Below are 25,522 nucleotides of genomic sequence, written 5' to 3'. Positions count from 1 at the left end.
TCTTTTCCTAAAGATACAGGATCAATCTCAGGCCATGGACCTGGCAACCCTAGATGGGATCATTCCTTCTTATCTGCTTAGAGATCCTGGGTAAGGATCATTTAATCTAGTTTACTTGCTTCTGGCAAGAAGGGTTTAAGTGCCCTCAGGCCAGGCCAGTCACCAGAGGGCTGTTGTAGGAAGAAAGCCTGGTGTTGTGATGTTAGATGGGAGCACTCAGGAGTAAAGATGGATACCCCTGAAGGCTGCAATTCTAAACACACTTACTAAGGGACTAAGCCCTATAGAACTCAACAGGACTTATTTCTTAATAGATATTGTTAGGATTATGCTGTTGGTAAGCCTTGACTATGCAATGATATCCATATGAAACAGGATTGGCAACTCCCTAACTGGAATGCCCTGCCTACCTTTTAATGTGGCTGCTCCAAACTTCTTTACAGACTTGATCCTTCACTGCAGGGAGAGGTTTGAGAAATTAGTAAGAGTCAGGGTTGCCAGGTTCATGGCCTGAGACTGTTCCTGTATCTTTAGGAGAAGAGAAAGTCAGCCAAGTACAGCTGTTCTTGCAACTCTGTAATGAGGAAAAACCACAAGGTGGAATTCTCCCTTCCCCCTGCACAACTTTTAAAGATACAGAAGACCTCTTGGAGGCTGGGCCTGGCAACCAAGAAGTCTTCTGTATCTTTAAAAGGTGTGCAGGGGGAAGGGAGAATAGGAAGAGCAATGTTGCATATGAATGTGTGTGTGTGTTTGTTTTTAAAAAAGGAGTGACTCCTGTCATTTTTTTCCAGTAAGAAACCTCCCTTTTCATTAAGGAATCCCCTCTGGGGATGGCCTTGGAGATTTCCGAGGGAGCCTCTAACAGTTGCGGCTCTTTTGTCAGTCCTGATTTGTTCAATTGCAGAGCCACAACACTGCCAACCAGGAAGTTAGGTCTTTCCTCTTCTAAGTTTCTAGAAAGACTTGAGGGTTTTGAGAGCAAAAGGCTTTGCCTGTAATCAATCTGACAGAAAAGACCTTCACTGACTTTATTGCAGTTCCGAGGGAGAAGAGCAAGGAGACAATAGAATGGTGCAAAATTCTGCAGGACCAGTACTAAAAGGAGAATCTTCCAGTGCGGTTCAGTATGAATATATGACAAAACAACTATCAGCACAGGGAGCATTGCAGGAGGGAAAGGGGGGGTTGGGTAAGGAGATGCAACAGTATTGGGAAACCCAGCGGCAGCAATGGGGGAACACGGTAATGCCTGAATCAGTCCCCTGGGAAGATGCTAAGGCCTTCCTCACCTCCTTTGAGGAAGTGGCCAAAGCCTGCCAGTGGCCTAAAGAAGAGTGGGCTACCTGGCTCCTGCCAGCCCTGAGCAGGGAAGCGGAAGAGGCCTTCAGGAGCCTGGAAGCCGGAGATCAGGAGGACTATGGGAAGGTGAAGGCGGCCATCTTGCGAGGGGATGCCCTGAGGATGGAGGCTCAGCGCCAGCGCTTCAGGCAATTCTGCTGCGAGGAGGTGGAGGACCCCCGAAGGGTCTACAGCCAGATGCAGGAGCTTTGCCACCAGTGGCTGAAGCCGGAGAGACGCACCAAGGAGCAGATCCTGGAGCTGCTGATCCTGGAGCAGTTCCTGGCCAGCCTCCCGCCGGAACTGCAGGGCTGGATCCGAGCAGGCGGGCTGGAGACGTGTTCCCAGGCGGTGGCCCTGGCAGAGGAGTTCCTCATGAGCCAGGAAATGGCCAAGGCAGGCAAGATTTTCATGCCCACAGAACATGTGGTTGTTCATGTAGAAATGAATGGAATCAATCCCAACATGTAGAAAAGGCTGAAAGCCTCAGAACCAAGTTACCACCAGCCACAGAACACCAAATAAGAACAATGCAATGATCAACTGTTATGAATAGTTATTGACAGTGTCTGTTAACAATATTTATTTATTTATTTATTTATTCAATTTATATACCGCCCCATAGCTGAAGCTCTCTGGGTGGTTTACAACAGGTAAATACAACAATAATCCTTAGCTGTTCATTCTCTAGGATTCCTCTAGCAGTTTTCAGGGTATAGAAGCCTTTGCAATACTTATCTTGCTTAACTTCACCTGCACTTTGGAACTCCCTGCCAATTGACGTCAGGCAGGTAGCTTCACTGTATTCTTGGCACCTGCCTAAAACATTTTTGTTTATGCAAGCCTATCCTCCAGACAAATAGATGCTGATGTGTTTTAATCTTGTTTTTAAAATGTTTTAATTATTTGTTTTTAACTGTTTTCATTTATCATTTTAATGTTATTTGTAACCCCCTTAGAGGCTTTGTACAATCATGCGGTATATAACTTTTGATAATTAATTAAATAAGCCTCAGAACAGAGCTGCAAGGCAGGGCAAAGGTGCCACCTTTTTATTTCTGGCAGTGCGACTGCTTTTATCAGGGGCATATCAGGACAGGAAGTCCAGAAGGTATAGTTTTTTTTAGCATGTAGATACAGAGATGGAAGGAGCACTTTCATCTGTTGGAATTCTGTCTGCCATGGTCCTTTTAAGGGCCCAGCAGAGGGGTGTGTGTGTGTGTGTGTATAGAAACTGGCGACTTGGGTGTTAGAGATTTATGGGAGCAGAAAGCCTCTTGCTCACAGGAATAATATTCTCTGCCCTATCCGTTTGATCTGAATGGGATCATTGCAGGAGGCCTACATGAATTTCCTGGGAACAGAGGAGGAACTTCCAGGCAGTTCACAGAGCCAGATCTACAAACAAGCCCAACAAAATGGTGATAGGGATATAAATATTCTGGGTAAGGATTAATTATGTTTCTAAGGCTGAAATCTTGTGTGTTATTTATTACTGCATTTATTTCCTACCTCTTCCTCCAAGGAACTCAAGGTGGCATACATGGCTCTTTTCCTTCTGTCTTATCCTCACAACCCTGTGAGGTAGGTTAGGTTGGTGACTGGCCCAAGGTCACCCAGCGGGCTTCATGGGCGATTAGGGATTTGACACTCTAACCACTGCACAGCACATATGTGCTGTATTTCTGTCTGAATTATAGCAGTTATTTCTAAATCAGCATATGCATTTTTTTTGCAAATCTGTGTTCTCTTTTTGTCCTTTTTTTGGTGATGCATTCCCTCTCCCGTACACCCCTGCAGGAAGATGATGGGAAGGCAGATTCTTCAGGTAAAGATATCTTCCTGTAAGCATCAGCAGATGGCAGGATCTGGAAGAGTGCAGAAACACACAGAAAAAAAGCCGTTTTCAAACATATGTAAGAGCATCATAAGAGCCCTGCTGTATCAAGCCAGTAGCCCATCTAGACCAGCATCCTGTTCTCACTGTGGCCAACCAGATGCCCCAATGGGAAGCCCACAAGCAGGATGTGAGTGCAACAGCACTCTCCCTTCTTGTGATTCCCAGCAACGAGTATTCACCGGCATACTGCCCCAAATTATTGAAATCATTTTTATCACATTCCTCAGCCCAAAAGGTACCCAGAGCAGCTTACAGACCATTAAAAATCAGCCATCAGGCTTACAATCTAAATTAAAAAATGACAAAAGGAAATTAGATTGGGAGGGAGGAGGAAATAAGCAAACTCAGGTACAAGCTCTAATGAAAAGCAGGGGTTGGAAAAAGTTTAATAAGAGGCAGAACCAAAAGTTGCCGGCCTGTCAGCTCTGCTGATGGAACACTGCTGCCTTCCTCCCTTTCTCCTCTGCAGTATGTAATGGCTGCTCTCAAGGAATAATGGATGGATGGAGGTGCCTGGCTTCTTGGCTGAATGGATAGTGGCCTTGCATCCCTTCTCTTCCCTGCTCTGCTGCAGCCTGAAACTATGGGGTTCAAAGCAGCTTACAGGCAGGTTATGCTTATAAATACCAGCTCCTGGAAACCGCAGGAGGGGAGAGTGCTGTTATGCTCAGGTCCTGCTTGCAGGCTTCCCATTAGGACATTTGGTTGGCCACTGTGAGAACAGGACGCTGGACGAGAAGCACCAGACCCAGCAAGGCTCTTCTGATGTTCTTGAGCAAGTAGAAGCTGCCCTGGGCGTCCATGAGTTTGCAGAGTCTTAACTCTCTGCCCAGATACAATATTTGGGGAAGGGCCGTAGCTCAGTGGCAGAGCACCTGCCTTGCATGCAGAAGGTCCCAGGTTCAGTCGCCAGCATCTCCATATATGGCTGTGGAGAAACCCCGTCTGAAACCCTAGAAAGCCACTGCCGGTCAGTGTAGGCAGTATTGAAAAATGACAGGCATGCCAGTGTCCCTGGAAAGACTGCCTTGCTCTCCAATCGGGAACTCTCATAGCAATGAAGGCCACATGCTTTCCACACACAGAGGTAGCCAAAAACACAGTAAGCTGCCTTCTGAGTCATGCCATCGGTCCATCTAGCTCAGTACGGTCAGCACTGATTAGCAGCAGCTCTCACGTTTCAGTCCTGCCTGCAGATGCCATTCGGGATTGACCTTTTGCATGCCAAGTGGATGCTCTGCCGCTGAGCCATGGGCCTCCCCCACAACTCCAGACGATGGGGATGTGCCTCCACACACTCTCCTGTACCTGACACTCAAGATGATGCCACAGCATCTCCCCCCGCCCTCCTCGACTCCATCATCAGCTTCACTGTCACAACCAGCAATTCCCTTTTGAAATGTGGTGCTGGAGGAGAGCTTTGTGCATACCATGGACTGCAAAAAAGACCAATAATTGGGTGCTAGAACAAATTAAACCAGAACTATCACTAGAAGCTAAAATGATGAAACTGAGGTTATCATACTTTGGACACATAATGAGAAGACGTGATTCATTAGAAAAGATAATAATACTGGGGAAAACAGAAGGGAGTAGAAAAAGAGGAAGGCCAAACAAGAGATGGATTGATTCCATCAAGGAAGCCACAGACCTGAACTTACAAGATCTGAACAGGGTGGTTCATGACAGATGCTCTTGGAGGTCGCTGATTCATAGGGTCGCCATAAGTTGTAATCGACTTGAAGGCACATAACAAATCAATCAAATTTTTATCAATCAGATTTTTATTATACGGTCATAGATCCGATATACAATTGATTAGAACAACAGTTTAAAAACAAGTATTACAAAATCATCAGCAAAATGAACTTAAAAGTTATTAAGTACTATTTTTACATATATTCTGGGCTACTACTAGAAACTGGGCAACTGATTCGGTAACACTCTTGTCTGAATCGGACAAAAGATAGTTTGTTAGCCACTTTAAGGACCTACCCGGGAAAGCTTCGGTACAGGGTACAATAAATCTAGTATGAGGATTCTTGTATAGATCACAGATAAGAACATGATTGTTTCAATCTCTCCCTAACATAACAACAACAACAACAAGCCAGTGCACAGTATCCCTCCTGGAAGGCTCTGAGATCCGTATGCTCCTCACGAGGATTTACTAGCCACGGTGGCTATGTTCTCCTTCCAGGGTCGGAGGCAGCATGATTCTGAATCCCAGTTGCTGGGGACCGCAAGGGGGGTGAGTGGCTCTTTCACTTTGGTCCTGCCTGTGGGCTTCCCATTCGGGCATCTGGTTGGCTGCTGTGAGGGCAAGATGCTGGACTGTGAGGGGCCTTTGGCCTGATCCAGCTTGAGGGCTCTTAACCACCACTTTTTTGGACCAAAGCACACGCAAACAGGAGGAAGCAGAGGCTACACTAGTAGAAGCTGACAGAGCTGCACGGCTGGGTGGGTGTGGCCACTCTTAGCTGTGCAGAGGCGGCGACATTCCAGCCATGCAAACGCCAGAGGCTTCTGCGCTCAGCTACCCGCATCTCCCCGTCTGGGCAACCAAGAGGCATCGTCCCAATTCAAGGACATGTTCCAGCCCAGCAAAAGCGCTTGGGGAGGGCGTGGGGCAGGGCTAGTGAGGGGCAGGGCCTGGACAGAGTCCTGAGGGTAGAGGGAGAGGCCCGGTGGGCTGTATTTGGCCCCTAGGCCTGAGGTTCCTCACTCCTGGAGATTTTTTTTTTAATTATGATGCTGCTCCTCACAAGGGTGAATATTATTGGTTATGTTCTTGTTTATTATGTTTTATATTTAATGTTGCTGTATTTTTAGTTTTTGTAAGGCGACCTGTGACTATTTTTGGAGAAGAGTGGCATGGAAATCTCTTAAACAAACAAAAGACAAAATGGTAGAGATCCCTGAATTTTTTTTTCTTTTGTACTGAAGTGGGCCAGAAGTAATTCTGTGTTTCTCTCCTTTCTCAAGAGAAAGCTTTGATCATGCAACCTGACCTCCCCTCCCGCCTGGAAGAAGGGATGTATCACCCGTTTCCTAAACAAGGTGACGGATTCCCAGGCCAGGATTCAGGTAAGGGGATGCTGAGGCCCATTTGATTATTGTTGCCATTTTTGAACTCTGGGCCTCCTTTGGAGGCTTGGAGAACGCTCCTCTTTCTGTTTCTTGTGGAGGATCAGCTATCAGTGGCTACTAGCCATAAGCCTCCACAGTTGGAGGCAGTATGCTTCTGAATTCATTTGCTGGAAAGTGCTGCAGGGGAGGCCTGCAGTTACACTTCCCATTGGGGCATCTGGCTGGCCACTCTGAGAAACAGGATGCTGGAAGAGAAAGGCCGCTGGCCTGATCCAGCAGCCGGGCTCTTCGTAGGTTCTTCTCTCTATTTAGTCTCACAACCGGTGTTTTTAAATTGCTTTTTAAAAAATGTGTTTTTAAATTTGTATATTTGTTTTTAATGTTTTTAATTGTTGTAAACCTCCCAGAGAGCTTCTGGGCGGTTCTGAGCTTGGGGCGGTATATAAATGCAATCAATCAATCAATCAATCAATAAAATAAAATAAAAAGGCAGAGGTGTCCCCGCACTTGTAGTGCGAGTCGTTTCCTTTTTTTATAATAATTTTTATTATTCAAATTTTCATAAAGTGAACACAACAAAATCAAACAAAAACAATACAACAAAAATAAATAAAAAGAACTTGACTTCCGATTTGTTACAGATCAGCTATAAGTATATAATATATATCGAACCTGTCCCCTAAAACATACAAAATCCACTTTTTCCCAGTCTATCTTAATTAATCATCAAATCCCATTATCATAATTTCATTTTTTTCTTTCAACAAAAAGTCCAAAAGAGGCTTCCATTCCTTAAGAAATATATCTGTCGTTTTTTCTCTGAGAAGGCATGTCAATTTGTCCATCTCAACTAAGTCCATTAATTTCAATAGCCATTCTTCCATTGTTGGTATTGATTCCATTTTCCACTTTTGTGCATATAATAATCTTGCTGCCGTAATCATATATAATATTATTCTTCCATATTTCTTTTCCTTTTGTTTGTTCATAAAACCCAATAAAAAAAATTCTGGCTTTGACTGAATATTTATCTTTAAATTTTTTTGCATCATCCTACCTATCTGTGCCCAAAATAATTTTGCCTGTTTGCACGACCACCACATATGATAAAAAGATCCTTCTTGTTGTTTACATTTCCAACATACATTAGAAACATTACTATACATTTTTGACAACTTTTCTGGAGTCATGTACCAATGATACATCATTTTATAAAAATTTTATTTAAGATTATAACATAATATAAATTTCAAACCTTTTTTCCACATATTTTCCCATTGATCCATTTGTATATTATAACCAAAAATTTTTGCCCACTTGACCATACACTCTTTTACTTGTTCTTCTTCCATGTCCATTTTCAATAAAAATTTATACATTTTTGCAATTATACATTCATCATTTGTACACAAACCTATTTCAAAATCAGATTTATTTATTTCAAACCCATACATTTTCTTATCCATTTTGTATCTTTCTAACAATTGTAAATAGGCAAACCATTGAGAACTATATCCTTCCTTTATTAATTGTTCTCTCTGTTTCATTATATATTCTCCATGCACATTTTCTAATAGTTCTTGATAAGTTAACCATTTCTCTTTTCCAGCCATTTCTCTTCTATAAAATGCTTCTTGACTTGAAACACAGTGGTATTTTCGAAAAAAACCTTGTTTTGTATTTATTCCATATTTTCAACAAAGGACGTCTTATAAAATGATTATTAAAATCCACATTAACTTTTACTTTATCATACCATAGTACCGTAGTGCGAGTCGTTTCCGACTCTTAGGGTGACGTCTTGCGACGTTTACTCAGCAGACCATATATATGGGGTGGGATTGCCAGTTCCTTCCCCGGCCTTTATTTGCCCCCCAGCGTATGCCGGGTACTCATTTTACCGACCACGGATGGATGGAAGGCTGAGTGGACCTCGACCCCTTTTACCGGAGATTCAACTTCCTCCTTCCGTTGGAATCGAACTATGGCCGTGAGCAGAGCTTCAGCTGCGTTAATGCCGCTTACCACTCTGTGCCACGGAGGATCATATGGATCAATAACTGGTTAAAAAACAAGAAGCGCAAGAGTGTGCATTTCCCCCTATGGCCCTTTGGTGTCTTTGGATGGTTTTCATGTCTCCCTGTCATTTCATTGCCTAGTTCAGGTGCATCCCCATCAGGACAATTACAAATATTTTCATCATTCTGTAAGGATAATCCCTCCCAAAGTAGACACAGTCCACCTCCTTCCAACATCTATTTCGTTATTTGCCCCCAAACAAAGGTCAGTTAAATGGAGGACTCACTCGCTGTGGTACCACATCCCTTCTGCCAGCACTATATGGTCTGGGTTTAAACTCTCTTGATGTTTTCCCCACCCAGCCAGTTCTATTGGAGGCGAAGTGATCCGCCATCTCTGCGGCCTCTTGCACAGATGTAGGGGAACGGTCTTTGACCAGGAGCCTTATTTCTGGTGGTAACTGATGGTATAATTGATCCAGTATCATGAGGCTTTTCACCTCTTCCACTGACTGAGCTTTGGCACTACTCATCCACTTTCCAAATATATCCATCAACTTTGCTCCCAGTTCCACAAAAGACCTCCCTGTCTGTATCTGGCAGTTTCTGAAAAGCTTTCTAAAATAATCAGGCCCCAGTCTGAATCTTTTAAACACTGCTTCTTTGAATTCAGCATAGGTGACGGGCCTGTCTGAGGGGAAATATTGGTATACCTCAGCCAATTCCCCTTTAATCAGGTTTGATAAATACTGCATGTATTTATCTTCAGGTAGCCCCTACAACTGAGCTGCTTTTTCAAAGGTGCTGAGGTAAATTTGAGGATCTTGACCAGGCTCATACACAGCAAAGTCCTTTGGAGTAATTTTTATTTTTGCTCCATCTCTGTCTTTCCTTGTCTCCTCAGAGTGAAATTTCCCTCTATCAAATTTTAACTTTTCTACTTGTAATTCAGCATCCACTGCTCGTTGCTTCTCCCTCTCCTCAAACCCCAATCTCATCCTCTCAATTTCCAACTCCCGCTGTTTTTCCTTCTCTGCACCTTCCATCCTCAGTCTCTCAGCTTCCATCCTCAATCTCTCAGCTTCCAACTCCCACTGTTTATCTTTTTCCTCAGCCTCAAAGACCCGCTGCTTTTCTTTCTCATCAGCCTCCCTCCTCAATCTCTCAGCTTCCAACTCCCTCTGCTTGTCTTTTTCCTCAGCCTCCCATCTTAACTTCTCTCTCAAGTACTCTATATAAGCGGGATTGCTTAAATATCCTTCTGGGGTCTCTTCCCTGACAGGTTGTTTTTGCTGGGCAGTTGCAAATCCTATAAGTGCTACCCTCAATTCATCTACCCCTTTACCCTCGTGAGGTAAATTGAATGTTATGCACTTCTCCACCAGCTCCTCTTTTCATTTTTATGTATTCAGCCATGGTGTTTGAGTTCACTCACTCTTTGCCACACACTCTTTGCCAGTCACTCTCACAAGTAATCTTGTTTTGTTATTTCTGTTTGCCACACAACTATTAGGGATTGTCTAGTATTCGTATCTCACTGCTACAGCCAACACCTGTGACGTAGTCTCCTTTGTCACTACATGTCTTTGGGACTCTCTTTGGTTCGTATCTGGATTCTCTGTTGTTCATATCCCACCGCTACTGCCACCACATGTGATGTGTCCTTCCCTGGCTCTCCCTGTCAGGTTTCTACCTGCGCGAGGCTACTGCCTGTCACTAGGCACCACCAGGGACTCCACCAGTCCGGACCGCACTCTCTTATGGTTTACCTATCCGCTCTAGCACAGATCTCAACAGATCCCCCTGCTAGGCAACCACCAGTAACGTCCCAATACTAGTATTCCCAGAGACTCTGAATACTGGTATTGTTATTCTCTTCACCGCTGCCACCATTTGTTACAGTTCCCCTTCAGCCTTGGTCATTACCTTACCCTCCCTTCTGGTCTGTGAAACCCCAGCCAAGGATCAGGCCTTTGGTAAACCAAATTAAGTATTTATTACAGATAACAAAGCTAACAAGATTAACAAGATTTCTTCTTAAGGCACATAAGCATATGGTTTTACTCAATACTAATCCGAACTCCACCTCCCTCCTTCTTCACGCTCTCCTGGCAAACAACTCTCTCAAACCCCACCAAGCAATCCACTCTTTCTCTTCTCCCCCCCCGATTCCACTCTCACTCTTCCTTTTATACATTCAGCCATTTTAAACACTCAGCCAATCATCTCGCATTCTACTGCCCATTCACTCCCCCTCTTTCACTCCACTTACCATGTATCTTCTAAAACAACACTTACCATATATACATTAATATAGGAACATCACATGAGGATTTTATTAGACAGCACAATAGATGACTGTGTTAGGAATGTTATCATAAGTTGGTCTTAGCTTTTCTCACCTAGAATGTGGAAATAATTGGTGGACCCACTGAAATTAATAAATCCAACTTGGTTATATCCATTAACTTCAATGGGTATAGTCTGTATAGAACCAAGTTGAATACCATCCAGTATATCCTCACCTCATACTCCTCCATCTGCATAATAGAAATCATCATCTTGGACAACGGAGTGTCCCCTTTTAGGGCAGGAAATATTTCCAGATTATTATTACTTAAATAAAAAGTAAGAAAAAAACCCTCAGGAAAGTCTGTACTTGTTTACACTGTGTTTGCAACAATCCTTTCAAATCCCTGAAGCCTTGATTTTAAAACTGCTTCCTTTGAACAAGCGCATTGTTGCTATGCTAAAGGCCACTGCTGTTGCACTCATGTCCTGCTCGTGGGCTCCCTCCCCCCTGGCTTCTGGTTGGTCACTGTAAGGCCACAGTGCTGGGCTAGATGGGCCTTTTGGTCTGATCTAGCAGGGCTCTTCTTACGTTCTTCTAAAATGGCCAAGGCTTCCAAAGCAACAAGCAAACCGAGTCTGCAGACAGAAGGATTCTCCATCTATAGTTCAGGGACCCTTTTTCAGCTTAAGGGATTTGTTCCCTCTTAGGCAGTGGAGTCTGGTGGCTGCATGTCAGTGTGGCAGTGGAGTCCCCTCTGGGTTTTTCCAGAAGCTGCCCAAGGTGCTGAAACCACAACTCCTGGAACAACCCGGAGGGGATTCCACTGCCCCACTGACGTGGAGCCACCACACTCCACTGCCCTCGGTGAACTTCTCCGGAGTGGGGAGGTTGAAGCAAAAGGGGGTGGGGCAACAGGTTTGACTCTTACTTTTATAAAGCAGGTTAGATCTCAGCCAATGAAATGTCAAAGAGAGTATAAGTTAATGAGAAGAGCCTGCTGCAGGAGGCCGGTAGTTCAGCAACCACCCTAACACTGGAAGTCTGCATTTGTCACCTCTGCCTTGTGTAACAAATCCACTTTTTAAAAAATGACCTTTTGTGGTTTGGGAAATGCACCAAAAAGTGTGGGATGAACAAATGAGTAAAGGCTAGATGTGTAAATACCCCGCAAAAGAACCAAGGTGAATGTTCTTTGTTGTATAACTGCCCCATAAACAGATCATAAATCCTCAATAAAGATTGGACAAGTCTTAACCCTGCGTAAGCTTTGTGCAAGGAAATCAGGACAAATGCTGACTAAACAGGCTGTCTGGAGAATCCCTGAGGGTCACCATTTGTAATTTCTTACAACACACCTGATATAGAATTGCTTTGGGGCATTTTGTGGGGAATTAAAATGGCAGCTCCCAAACATCTGCTTTGGAAAATCTGTGTAGAAGACCTTGATCCTGTGCCTCTGCGGATCTTACAGCATAAAACACATACATACATTATGATACATACACCTATATGCACGCACTCAGAAGTAAGGTCCATTGAGTTTATTTATTTATTATTTGATTTATATCCCGCCCTTCCAATAGGAGCCCAGGGCGGCAAACAGCAGGACTAAAAACACTTTAAAACCTCATAAAAACAGACTTTAAAATACATTAAAACTAAACAAAACATTTTTTAAATAGAGGTTTAAAAACATGTGTGTTTTTTTTTAAAAAAAAGGTTTAAAAACATTAAAAAGCAATTCCAACACAGACACAGACTGGAATAAGGTCTCTACTTAAAAGGCTTGTTGAAAGAGGAAGGTCTTCAGTAGGCACTGAAAAGGTAACAGAGATGGTGCTTGCAAGTCTAATATTTATGGGGAGGGAATTCCAAAGGGTAGATGCCACAACACTAAAGGGCCACTTCTTATGTTGTGTTTAGTGGTGTTTTCTCCCAGACAAGTAGATACACCTGGGATGGGGGAACCTGTGGTCCTTTGGCTGCTGCTGGGCTACAACTCCCATCACCCCTCACAATGGGCAATGCTGGCTGGAGCTGACTGCAGGTAGTGCCCAACATCTGGAGGGCACCACTTTGGCTGCCTCTAATGTACTTACAAGCTGCCCCCTCATCACATGCAGCTGCTGGTCATGCATTTGACTGAAATGGAAAGGGACTGCCTTCAAGTCCATTTCGACTTATGGCGACCCTATGAATAGGAAAGCGGGCTCGAATTTGCCTTGCATTTGACGAAGTGGGCTAGAATTAATTACCCACGCAGGTTGTCCTGCCCCGACAATGTGGGAGTTGAGTAGTAGTACACAATCTGGGAGCGAGCGGTGTGCAATCATATAGGATCCTTTTGCACCTCTATTGTTGTGATCGAGAGGGTAGCTGTAGCGAGCAAGCCGTCCAGGAGGGGGCGCCGCCCTCAAAGCACCGACGGAAAAGAGGAGAAATCCTTTCAAGACCGACAAGGCGTAGCAGGAGATACGAGCTGTGCCTCCTCCTCCCGCTTCCAGCCAACCGGGGAGGCTGGATCCTAGTCCCTCCTCCCGGACCGGGGAGCTGAGCGGCCGCCCGGAGAGAGATCGGAAGGAAGGAAATCCAGAGTCTCACAGGTTTCCTCATCGATTCCGGTATGATTGGGGAGCTCCACCGAGCCCTGCTGCTGCTATGGCAAGAGCTCCACGTGGGGTCTGCCCTCGAGGCTGCGATCTTGCACGCTCTTTACCTGGCCGGGACTCAGCCCCCTTGAAAAAAATAGGGCTGATTTCTAAGTAGGATTGCGCTGAAGGAAGTCGCGCGACCTCAGCCCCCCCCCAGCAATATGGGCGTAGAAGCCCCCTGCCGGATTAGTGTTACAGTCCCGCTGAGGACACCTGTCGCCCTCCAGATGTTGCTGGAGTACGCCTCTCATCATCCCTTCTGATCATTGCCCATACTATATTAATACTAGTGGCTTTACATTGGAAGCTACTGGATCTCCTCGCCCCCCCCCTTTCACTCTCTAATATGGGCGTTGTAAAAGGTCTGGGCTATATGTTAGGATTGTCATAAGCTTTTCTCTCTCTTTCCCCCGCCCTGCAATATGGTGGTAATAATATTGGATAGCCCATTTATATCCTGCCCGTCCTCCCAAAGGAGCTCAGGGCAGCGAACACATCAATGACAACACTGAAAAACAGCTTTAAGACTTATAAATGTCCTCTACTTACAAGGCTTATAGTTTGGTTTCCCCTCCCCCCTCCCATCCGGTTGGAAGGGAAGGGTGTTTTGCCTAAATTATCTTGACCCATTCCAGTCTGGGTTCGCCCTGATGGATGACCTCTATTGGGAGAAGGACAGGGGAATGTGACCCTGTTACTCTTACTTGATCTCTCCGTGGCTTTTGATACCATTGACCATGGTATCCTTCTGGGCTGACTTGGTGAGATGGGTACTGGAGGCACTGTTTTACAGTGGTTCCGATCTTATCTCCAAGGTTGTTTTCAGAGAATAGCATTGGGTGATTGTTTTTCGGCCCCCTAGCAGTTGTTGTTGTTGTTGTTGTTGTTGTTATTATTATTATTATTATTATTAATAATAATAGTAAAGCCTCCTGTAGAATTTGTGCTTGAGATGAGATTTGAACCAGGAATATTCTTAAATAGCCTAGATGAACTTACCTGGGAGTAAGCTCTGTTGATCTCAATGGGACACTTCTGAGTAGACCGTGTCTAGGATTTGACTGAAAGTCTCTTAACCACTCTTTCTTTCCTTGAAAAAGATATCCTTTGGTGATATACAGAAATAGGCTCTTAATATGGGGGTTCATGAGAATGTATTTTTGAAGTTCATATCTCTCCACCACCCACCCATTCCCAAATCCCCAAGTCTTCTAAATAATCCATTGTCTGAATCTCTCTATAGCTCAGTTCAGAGATAGGTCTTGGGAATGGCCCTAGGCTCCTTGGGGCCTTTGATAACTGCTGCTCTGTTATTTGCTGTCAAATCTCTTCAACTCTGGCACATCCCATGGGAGGGGTGAAGGATTAAGAACATAAGAACATAAGAAGAGCCTGCTGGATCAGGCCAGTGGCCCATCTAGTCCAGCATCCTGTTCTCACAGTGGCCAACCAGGGGCCTGGGGGAAGCCCGCAAGCAGGACCCGAGTGTAAGAACACTCTCCCCTCCTGAGGCTACCGGCAACTGGTTTTCAGAAGCATGCTGCCTCTGACTAGGGTGGCAGAGCACAGCCATCACGGCTAGTAGCCATTGATAGCCCTGTCCTCCATGAATTTGTCTAATCTTCTTTTAAAGCCGTCCAAGCTGGTGGCCATTACTGCATCTTGTGGGAGCAAATTCCATAGTTTAACTATGCGCTGAGTAAAGAAGTACTTCCTTCTGTCTGTCCTGAATCTTCCAACATTCAGCTTCTTTGAATGTCCACGAGTTCTAGTATTATGAGAGAGGGAGAAGAACTTTTCTCTATCCACTTTCTCAATGCCATGCATAATTTTATACACTTCTATCATGTCTCCTCTGACCCGCCTTTTCTCTAAACTAAAAAGGCCCAAATGCTGCAACCTTTCCTCGTAAGGGAGTCGCTCCATCCCCTTGATCATTCTGGTTGCCCTCTTCTGAACCTTTTCCAACTCTAGAATATCCTTTTTGAGATGAGGCGACCAGAACTGTACACAGTATTCCAAATGCGGCCGCACCATAGATTTATACAACGGCATTATGATATCGGCTGTTTTATTTTCAATACCTTTCCTAATTATGGCTAGCATGGAATTTGCCTTTTTCACAGCTGCCGCACACTGGGTCGACATTTTCATCGTGCTGTCCACTACAACCCCGAGGTCTCTCTCCTGGTCGGTCACCGCCAGTTCAGACCCCATGAGCGTATATGTGAAATTAAGATTTTTTGCTCCAATATGCATAATTTTACACTTGTTTGTATTGAATTGCATTTGCCATTTTTCTGCCCATTCACTCAGTTTGGAGAGGTCTTTTTGGAGCTCTTCGCAATCCCTTTTTGTTTTAACAACCCTGAACAATTTAGTGTCGTCAGCAAACTTGGCCACTTCACTGCTCACTCCTAATTCTAGGTCATTAATGAACAAGTTGAAAAGTACAGGTCCCAATACCGATCCTTGAGGGACTCCACTTTCTACAGCCCTCCATTGGGAGAACTGTCCATTTATTCCTACTCTCTGCTTTCTGCTTCTTAACCAATTTCTTATCCACAAGAGGACCTCTCCTCTTATTCCATGACTGCTAAGCTTCCTCAGAAGCCTTTGGTGAGGTACCTTGTCAAACGCTTTTTGAAAGTCTAAGTACACTATGTCCACTGCATCACATCTATCTATATGCTTGTTGACACTCTCAAAGAATTCTAATAGGTTACTAAGACAGGACTTTCCCTTGCAGAAGCCATGCTGGCTCTGCTTCAGCAAGGCTTGTTCTTCTATGTGCTTAGTTAATCTAGCTTTAATAATACTTTCTACCAGTTTTCCAGGGACAGAAGTTAAGCTTCATTTTTGTTTGTTCCCCTCCTCTGCAATTCTGGCAAGATCAGGAGGATTGAGAGCAAAGTTTTTTGCCTGGAATAAACCTATCAGAAGGGTGTTCATTTGCTCTCTACTTCTAGTTCTGCAGGGATGGATCGAGAAGTTAAAGGGATGAAGGAGCAAAAAATGGAAGCCCCAGAACTAGAAAACAGAGCTGGAAATGCAACCAGTGCAGTTGAGCCTGAATATATGTCTGAGCGACCAGGATGGGGAGCATCGCAAGGGGGCAAAGGGCATCCTTGCAAGGGGATGCCAGAGCGCTGGGAAGCCCAATGGCAGGAGTTCCTGAAGACCCTGCAGCCCATTCAGACAGGAGGAGGCAGCACACCAGTGGTGCCTGAGTCTGGTCCCTGGGAAGATGCCAAGGCCTTCCTGGCCTCCTTCGAGCAAGTGGCCAAAGCCTGCCGGTGGCCCAGAGGAGAGTGGGTGGCCCGGCTGCTGCCTGCACTGAGCGGAGAAGCGGAAGAGGCCTTCAGGAGCCTGGAAGCCGGAGATCGGGAGGACTATGGGAAGGTGAAGCTGGCCATTGTACGAGGGGATGCCCTGAGGATGGAGGTTCAGCGCCAGCACTTCAGGCAATTCTGCTGTGAGGAGGTGAAGGACCCCCGAAGGGTCTACAGCCAGCTGCAGGAGCTTTGCCACCAGTGGCTGAAGCCGGAGAGACACACCAAGGAGCAGATCCTGGAGCTGCTGATCCTGGAGCAGTTCCTGGCCAACCTCCCGCCGGAACTGCAGGGCTGGATCCGAGCAGGCGGGCCGGAGACGTGTTCCCAGGCGGTGGCCCTGGCGGAGGAGTTCCTGAGGAGCCAGCAGGAGGCCAAGACTGAGGTTTGGCAGGTGAGGGCTTGATCATGGTTAATTCCAAGGGTCTCTAAGAGGACACGGAGTGTGGCTTAGGTTGTTAGGAGGAACATATATAGTTGTTTAGTTTAAAATGTATAGAATTGATAAGACACTGCAAAGTGAGAAACCCCTGGAAAAACGTAATTATAATTATTATCATTATACAGCCACAAGAGTGGCTGTATACTATAGACAGCGTGGATTTTTCGCATTCTGCAACATTAAATTGAAAATACCCCCCATGCCATTCTGATGCTTCCCATAAGCTCATTTCAAAACAAAACCTTACAAAACTTATAGTCCTGAACTCAGAAACACTTGCTAACAACCCTCTTAATTTTCATGGCGATACACAAAACAGTCAGAGAGAATCGAGAGTTCAAAGTGTAAAAAGAGAGGGAAAAAACCCAGACCCCTTTTGGACTTTTTTCTGTCAGAGTTCTGATAATTTGTTGAAATTAATTAAAAATCAGCTGTGTTCACAGAGTACCTGTATTCCTATTTCTGACCTTGCACCATACTCTGACCTTCATCTTCTGCGGTTTAAAGTTAAAAAAAAGCCTGGCTGATTTTTAATTAATTTAAGCAATTTTACATTGAACTCAATGATAACGTCGGGCATGCTCAGTAAGAACCAACTGTCAGTGTTCTAAAAGCTAGACTCTCAGCTTCTTGGCTTGGCTAATCAGGGGGCTACACCGACACCAGACCTTGATTTCACTTTAGACAGTCATGGCTTCCCCCAAAGAATCCTGGGAAGTGTAGTTTGTGAAGGGTGCAGAGAGGAGACTCCTATTCCCCTGACAGAGCTCCAGTGGACAGAGTGGTTTAACAGTCAGGCGCTCTGATTGAAGCTATGTGAGGGGAACAAGGCATCTCCTAGCAACTCTCAGCACCCTTCACTAACTACAGTTCCCACGATTCTTTGAGAGAAGCCATGACTGTCCAAAGTGAAATAAAGGCCTGGTGTGGATGTGGCCTGGGACAGCTTTGGTTTAAATTTGGTGGGAGGCTACATGTGCCTGCTGTAGAATAAAAAGGTGGGGGACACCCTGAAAAGCATTGATACTGTTCATGATGTTTTCCTTTTGGAAAGAAAAGGGGCTTCCCCTCTACCCAGTGCCCACCCACCCAATCTCCTCCCCTCCCCCTCCGCTTCCTGCCCTCCTCCCCCCCTGCCCCTCCCCATGTCACTAATCCTAAACATGATTGCACAGAAATAAATCCTACTGAACTCAAAAAGTATGCAAATGATCAAGCCCACACTCCCTTCTCCTCCCTCCTATCCCTTCCCTTTGCCCCTTCCATCCCCCTTCCTTTGCCCCTCCCTCCCCATTCCCATCCCTTTCCAATCGCCTCCCCCTTCCTCCCCTTCCCCTCCCCCCTCCCTCTCCCCTTCCCCTCCCCTCTCCCTCTCCCCTTCCCCTCCCCCCTCCCTCTCCCCTTCTCCACATGGTCAGTTTTACCTATCTTAAGCATGATTGCATGGGAATAAATAGCACTGAACTCAATAAGCATGCAAATGATCAAGTCTGCCCTCCACTCTTCCTTCCTTCCATCACCTCCCTTTTGCCCGTTCCCTCCCACTCCCTTTGCCCCTCCCCTTCCAATCCCCTCCTCCCTCCCATTCCTTCTGCTCCCCCCCTCCCTTTCTCCTTCCCTGTCCTCTGCCCTCCCCCTCCTCCTCCCCCTCGTGGTCAGTTTTACCTATCCTAACCATGATTGCATGGGAGTAAATCCCATTGAACTCAATAAGCATCAAATGATCAGACCTACATTTCCCCTCCTTCCCCTCTCCTCTCCCTTCCTCCTCTCCTCCCCTCTTCCTTCTTCCCTGCCCACTCCAGCCCTCCCCTCCTCCCCCTTGGTCAGTTTTACCTATCCTAAGCATGATTGCACAGGAGTAAATCCCACTGAACTCAATAAACATGCAAATGATCAAACCTGCCCTTCTCCTCCCCTCCCCCTCCTGTCTGCTCCCATTCCCCTCCTCCCCTCTGCCCTTCCTCCCCTCCCTCCTCTTCCCCCCCATCACCTGTGGTCAGTTTCACCTATCCTAAGCATAATTGCAGGGGAGTAAATAATAATAATAATAATAATAATAAATTTTATTTCTAGGCCGCCTATCTGGCCGCACAAGCGGGCACTCTAGGCGGCGTACAAGATAAAGTAAAATACAACATACAAACTACATAAAAACCCAAGAACTACAATATAAAACGAAACCGAACCCACCCATAGCTAAAACCAATGGCACCCAAAAGAAAACAGAAACAAAACAAAAGACAAAAACCCAGGCCACCTCAGCCAGCCGGCTTATGTATCCCTCCAAAGAGGGACAGGTGATGGAAATTAGTCACAGCTGGCTGGGTACCTGGGACCTGGTCCTGCAGGAGGCACGTCTGCCAGGCAGCAGTCCCACTGGGAAGGGTGGTGGAGGTGGTGTTCCAACAGCAGCAGCAACAGCAGGCTCTCCTTCCCTGGGTGGCGATGTTCTCCTTCTTCCTGCAGGCACCGGGTCTCCCAGGCCACCTCAGCCAGCCGGCTTATGTATCCCTCCAAAGAGGGACAGGTGATGGAAATTAGTCACAGCTGGCTGGGTACCTGGGACCTGGTCCTGCAGGAGGCACGTCTGCCAGGCAGCAGTCCCACTGGGAAGGGTGGTGGAGGTGGTGTTCCAACAGCAGCAGCAACAGCAGGCTCTCCTTCCCTGGGTGGCGATGTTCTCCTTCTTCCTGCAGGCACTGGGTCTCCCAGGCCACCTCAGCCAGCCGGCTTATGTATCCCTCCAAAGAGGGACAGGTGATGGAAATTAGTCACAGCTGGCTGGGTACCTGGGACCTGGTCCTGCAGGAGGCACGTCTGCCAGGCAGCAGTCCCACTGGGAAGGGTGGTGGAGGTGGTGTTGCAACAGCAGCAGCAACAGCAGGCTCTCCTTCCCTGGGTGGCGATGTTCTCCTTCTTCCTGCAGGCACTGGGTCTCCCACTGAACTCAATCAGCATGAAAATGATCAATCCGTTCTCAGCAAACTTGCACAGGATCCATTTCTTATCTCCTGGATTAAAAAGCAGAGAAATTCACTTCACTAAAATTGCAAAAGGAATACCCCACTTACGGACCTTCACTTAACGTACACTCGCTTTTACGGACATACTCCACCATGCCCCTGTTTACGTATGCTTGCTTCACACTTACGGACACTTAACGGTGCGTGGGGGTGGAAATAGACGCGATCGCGCCACCGCAAATCAGCTGAGAGGCGCGATCGCGATCAGCTGAGAGGCGCGGCAGCGCAGCAGCAGAGGCTTTAGCGCGGGGCTTTGAGGCTGTGCATGAAGGAGAGGTAGAAAAAGTTTTAAAAGGTACTGCTTCACTTTAAGGACATTTTCGGTTTACGTACTCACTCTGGTCCCATTGAGTACGTTAATGCGAGGTATTCCTGTAAATCAAACTTATTTAAAGTGACTATCTGAACTATATCAACTATATCTTAATATTATCTTTTTGGCGCCAGGTCAAGAGTTTCCTCTTCTCCCAGTCATTTTAGCATGTTTTTAATTGGCTTTTAAATACGTGTTTTTAAATTTGTATATTTGTTTTTAATGTTTTAATTGTTGTAAACTGCCCAGAGAGCTTCAGCTATGGGGCGGTATACAAATGTAATAAATAAATAAATAAATAATATTATTGACTCCTCCCTGCTAAAACAAGATCAGCACAGCACATGTCTTGTTTCTATTCTTTGGGCTGATTGCAGGTGTTGCCACCACTCACTATATGCTCAGAGGCACATGTTATCAAATTCTTCCAAGCTACACAGGAAGTGGATTGGACTGTGAGACCAACCCAAATTGTGTTTGCATTTTGACAAATTTGTAGGGCAGTACAATATCTCAGAGAGGAGTTCAGGTCTCCTGCTCCCCTGCTGCATTCACTGTAGCTGCCCAATTTCTCTGCTTTTTAAACTTTGATAGAAATATCTGTTGGCTCTAGGTACATTCTTAAACGGCAAGTTTTTTGCCTATTAGTGAATTATTATTATGATTATATATCCTTCCTTATCGCAAGACATACAAAGCCAGCAAATATAATCTATAATCAATTAAAGTCATACAACATATATTATCCTATCATATAGTAGATATTCCCCAGTTATGGATTAGTGCAGACCATTCTACACATGCAGCTTCTGTGATTCGTTTCCAAAATCAACCATACTGATTAACTCTTACTGGCAACTGATCAGTCATTGCTAATAGTCATTTCTTTGCAAAGATTCCATATTCATCCTTGACGCTCTTTATTTTCCTTCATTCCTCTAGCAATTTTCAATACATGAAATCCTTTATATACCCACCATTGTGTATGTTATTTTAATTTTTATCTTTTAGTACCACTCCCCTATATATATATGTATATATAATATGTATATATATATATATATGTTTTTATATATTTTAATTTACTTTAATGTTTTTGTGGTCTTCATTGTGTACAATTTCATGATGTATGTGTGCGATTTTATTGTAAGCCACCCTGAGTGCCCTATTATGGGGTAGAAGGGTGGGATAGAAATATTTTAAATAATAGGAATAATAATATTCCTTTAAAAAAATTACCTGACTGCTCCTAATGCGATGCCAAATCTGTCCATTATTTAAAAAATATTTCAAAACAATTCTTTCTGCTATGATTCTGTGATGCTAAAAGGTTTTTGTGATGCTCCCCGCATGACCCCTATATGTGCCTTTAATTTTTTTTTTACTACGCCTTCTTCTACATACTCAACCCCCCCCAAGGGTTCATCATGAGCCAACCAGTAATCCTTTGGTAAGTGTTGGGGTAGTGGGCTAGTTTTCTTCATCGTTACATGGAAAATTTATCAGTGGGCTAAAGGTTGTAAATTTCATTGTTCTGAGTTTTGGAGTGAGCAGGTGATATTTTGCCTTAAGAGTCTGATAAAATCTAATCAGGAGGTGGTGGTTGTTTTTCCTGTTTGCAGGGACTGATGAATCTCAAGGAAATGGGTGTCTCTTTGCAGACAGTAAAGCGGAGTCTGACCCAGCCAGGCCAACAGACCATGGTCTGGCAAGTCCTGCAAGAGGAGGATGGTGAGAACCAAGATTTGCTGGGTAAGGAGCGCTTTCCCTCTGGTCAAAGAAATCCCATAAACATCAGCCAACCCAATTGCTGTGTGTAGCATGGAAAAGGGTTTCAGGACAGAAAGCGGGGTCTTCTTTCAAATTCTAAATACATATTGGTAAGAAACGAAACAAGACATCAATGGATTTTAATCCAGTCTTCAAGTGCAATACTAATTTTGACTGAAATCTCCACCAAAAGCTCAGCTGGTGTAAAGAAAATTGGCCATATTTCCTAGGAGTGGGGGGAGTTGATATGCTCCATACAGCTTTGCGAAACATATCAACTAATAAAATCACTAAATCTTCAGAATATCACCATCTCAGTCCATCCATATTTAATATTATTGCTTCAGGGTTTTTTCCACCACCGGTATTGGAACATTTTCCTTCTCCATGTTGTCACTTGATGCAGTGTTTGTATTCTGCTTTTCCAATAACAATGCTGAGGTCAAAGTGGCTCAGAATAATAACAATTAAAAATGAGAAAACAATACAATCAATATATATAATCAAATAAAAAAAATATAATGGCATATAAATAAGGCAAAAAACAAACAAATTCAGCAGACGATACAGTTCCGTAGAAACTCATAATGATTCCAGATATCAGAACTTGCTGCTGAACAGTGTTGAACAAGATAGGTCAACATCCAGCAGCTAAATAAATTCCTACATATGTTTTGTTGTTGTTATGTGCCTTCAAGTCGATTACGACTTATGGTGACCCTATGAATCAGCGACCTCCAATAGCATCTGTCGGGAACCACCCTGATCAGATATTGTACGTTCAGGTCTGTGGCTTCCTTTATGGAACCAATCCATCTCTTGTTTGGCCTTCCTCTTTCTCTACTCCCTTCTGTTTTTCGCAGCATTATTGTCTTTTCTAGCGAATCATGTCTTCTCATGATGTGTCCAAAGTATGATAACCTCAGTTTCATCATTTTAGCTTCTAGTGACAGTTCTGGTTTAATTTGTTCTAACAACCAATTATTTGTCTTTTTCGCAGTCCATGGTATCCGCAAAGCTTTCCTCCAACACCACATTTCAAATGAGTTGATTTTTCTCTTATCTGCTTTTTTCACTGTCCAACTCTCACATCCACACATAGAGATCGGGAATACCATGGTCTGAATGATCCTGACTTTGGTGTTCAGTGATTCATCTTTGCATTTGAGGACATTTTCTAGTTCTCTCACAGCTGCCCTCCCCAGTCCTAGCCTTCTTCTGATTTCTTGTCTCCATTTTGGTTAATGATTGTGCCAAGGTATTGATAATCCTTGACAAGTTCAGTGTCCTCATTGTCAACTGTAAAGTTACATAAATCTTCTGTTGTCATTACTTTAGTCTTTTTGATGTTCAGCTGTAGTCCTGCTTTTGTGCTTTCCTCTTTAACTTTCATAAGCATTCGTTTCAAATTATTATTGGTTTCTGCTAGTAGTATGGTGTCGTCTGCATATCTTAAATTACTGATATTTCTCCCTCCAGTTTTCACACCTCCTTCATCTTGGTCCAATCCTGCTTTCTGTATGATATGTTGTGCATATAGATTAATCAAATAGGGTGATAAAATATGCCCGTCTCATCCCCTTTCCAATGGGGAACCAGTCAGTTTCTGCATATTCTGTCCTTACAATAGCCTCTTGTCCAGAGTATAGGTTGTGCATCAGGACAGTCACATGCTGTGGCACCCCCATTTCTTTTAAAGCCTTCCATAGGTTTTCATGATCTACACAATCAAAGGCTTTGCTATAATCTATAAAGCACAGGGTGATTTTCTTCTGAAATTCCTTGCTCCGTTCCATTATCCAATGTATGTTTGCGATATGATCTCTGGTGTCTCCTGTCTAAATCCAGCTTGGACGTCTGGCATTTCTCGCTCTATATATGGTAAGAGCCTTTGTTGTAGAATGTTTAACATTACTTTACTTGCATGGGATGTTAAGGCAATAGTTCGATAATTACTGCATTCCCTGGGATTTCTTTTCTTTGGAATTGGGATATGTATTGAACACTTCCAGTCTGTGGGCCATTGTTTAGTTTTCCATATTTGTTGACCATTTTTGTGTCAAAATTTGGACAGATTCGGTCTTTAACTTGTAGCAGTTCTATTGGTATGCCATCTGTTCCTGGTGATTTGTTTTGTGTAAGTATTTTAAGAGCGGCTTTCACTTCACATTCTAAAATTTCTGGTTCTTCATCATACAGTTCCTTTGTGAATGAATCTGTCATTGTTGCATCTCTTTCATAGAGTTCTTCAGTGTATTGCTTCCATCTTCCTTTTATTTCATCTCGGTCAGCCATTGTGCTCTCCTGATTATTCAACATCCCTACTCTTCGTTTACATTTCCCTTTAATTTCTCTAATATTTTGGAATAGGGCTCTTGTTCTACCTTTTTTGTTGTCCTCTTCTATTTCTATACAATACAGGAATACCTCGCATTAACGTACTCAGTGGGACCAGAGCGAGTACGTAAACCGAAAATGTCCTTAAAGTGAAGCACTACCTTTTAAAACTTTTTTTACCTCTCCTTCATGCAGAGCCTCAAAGCCCCATGCTAAAGCCTCTGCTGCTGCGCTGCCACACCTCTCAGCTGATCGCGATCGCGCCTCTCAGCTGATTTGCGGTGGCGCGATCGCGTCTATTTCCACCCACACCGTTAAGCGTCCGTAAGTGTGAAGCAAGCATACGTAAATAGGGGCATGGTGGAGTATGGAGTATGTCCGTAAAAGCGAGTGTATGTTAAGTGAAGGTCCGTATAGCGGGGTATTCCTGTAACTATGGTAATAGTTCTCTTTGTCCCTACGTACTAGTCGCTGCATTATTGCATTTGGAGTTCTGACTGTGTTTTTGTGTCTCCTTTTGCTTTGCTTTCTTTCTCTCTTTAACCATTGTAAGAGTTTCTTCAGTCATCCATTGAGTTCTTTCTCTCTTTTTAACTGGAGGTATTGTCTTTTTGCATTCTTCCTTGATAATGGCTCTGACTTCAGTCCATAGTTCTCTGTTCTCTGTCAACCAGGTTTAAAGCCTCAAATCTCTGTTAACTAAGTTTAAAGCCTCAAATCTGTTCCTTATTTGATCTTTATATTCTTCTGGGATGTTATTTAAATTGTATTTTGGCATTATGAGTGCTTTGTTCTTCTTCTTCAGCTTTACTCTGATTTTCGATACGATCAGTTCATGATCTGTACCGCAGTCTGCTCCTGGTCTTGGATTTCTTATACTCCTTGCATTTCCCTCAAGATGTTTTCTGTCTTGCAGAAAGTGGCACTGGGTTTCTTCATTTAAATCAGGCTTGTAGCCCTTATTAGCATTAATATTTTTGGTTAATTTCTGTTCAGTGCCTTATAATTT

The 25,522-nt window shown here is 44.3% G+C and overlaps 2 protein-coding genes across 6 annotated transcripts in view; both read left to right on the top strand.

Annotated features, from left to right (window-relative positions):
• Positions 1-74: 74 nt before the first annotated feature.
• The window catches only part of LOC133381220 (zinc finger protein 345-like), a 29,776-nt gene continuing 4,328 nt past the window's right edge, over positions 75-25,522 (top strand). Inside the window, exons 1-6 of one of the 5 annotated variants that reach the window (XM_061619997.1) lie at positions 75-90; positions 2,678-2,786; positions 5,352-5,492; positions 6,227-6,328; positions 16,263-17,019; positions 22,029-22,158. In XM_061619997.1, coding sequence (XP_061475981.1) covers positions 16,273-17,019; positions 22,029-22,158 — 877 coding nt within the window. In that variant the 5' untranslated portion in view covers positions 75-90; positions 2,678-2,786; positions 5,352-5,492; positions 6,227-6,328; positions 16,263-16,272. Of the gene's footprint in view, positions 91-1,927; positions 1,995-2,623; positions 2,787-5,351; positions 5,493-5,788; positions 6,011-6,226; positions 6,329-13,095; positions 13,264-16,262; positions 17,020-22,028; positions 22,159-25,522 lie in introns of those variants that run through there. The other 4 variants (XM_061619996.1, XM_061619999.1, XM_061619998.1 and 1 more) reach the window with 4 other exon arrangements.
• Positions 828-1,814, top strand: LOC133381267 (zinc finger and SCAN domain-containing protein 23-like). The gene has a single exon (XM_061620161.1). The coding sequence runs from the start codon at positions 1,072-1,074 to the stop codon at positions 1,810-1,812; it is 741 nt and encodes a 246-aa protein (XP_061476145.1). The 5' UTR covers positions 828-1,071; the 3' UTR covers positions 1,813-1,814.

This window comes from Rhineura floridana, chromosome 3 (genome assembly GCF_030035675.1).
Source record: "Rhineura floridana isolate rRhiFlo1 chromosome 3, rRhiFlo1.hap2, whole genome shotgun sequence".
NCBI lineage: Eukaryota > Metazoa > Chordata > Lepidosauria > Squamata > Rhineuridae > Rhineura > Rhineura floridana.
This window is presented reverse-complemented; position numbering and strand designations above follow the sequence as displayed.

What these genes read in the sequence shown, in the direction of transcription:
- LOC133381267 (XM_061620161.1), top strand. Translation starts at nt 1,072, where the DNA reads ATGGTGCAAAATTCTGCAGGACCAGTACTAAAAGGAGAATCTTCCAGT.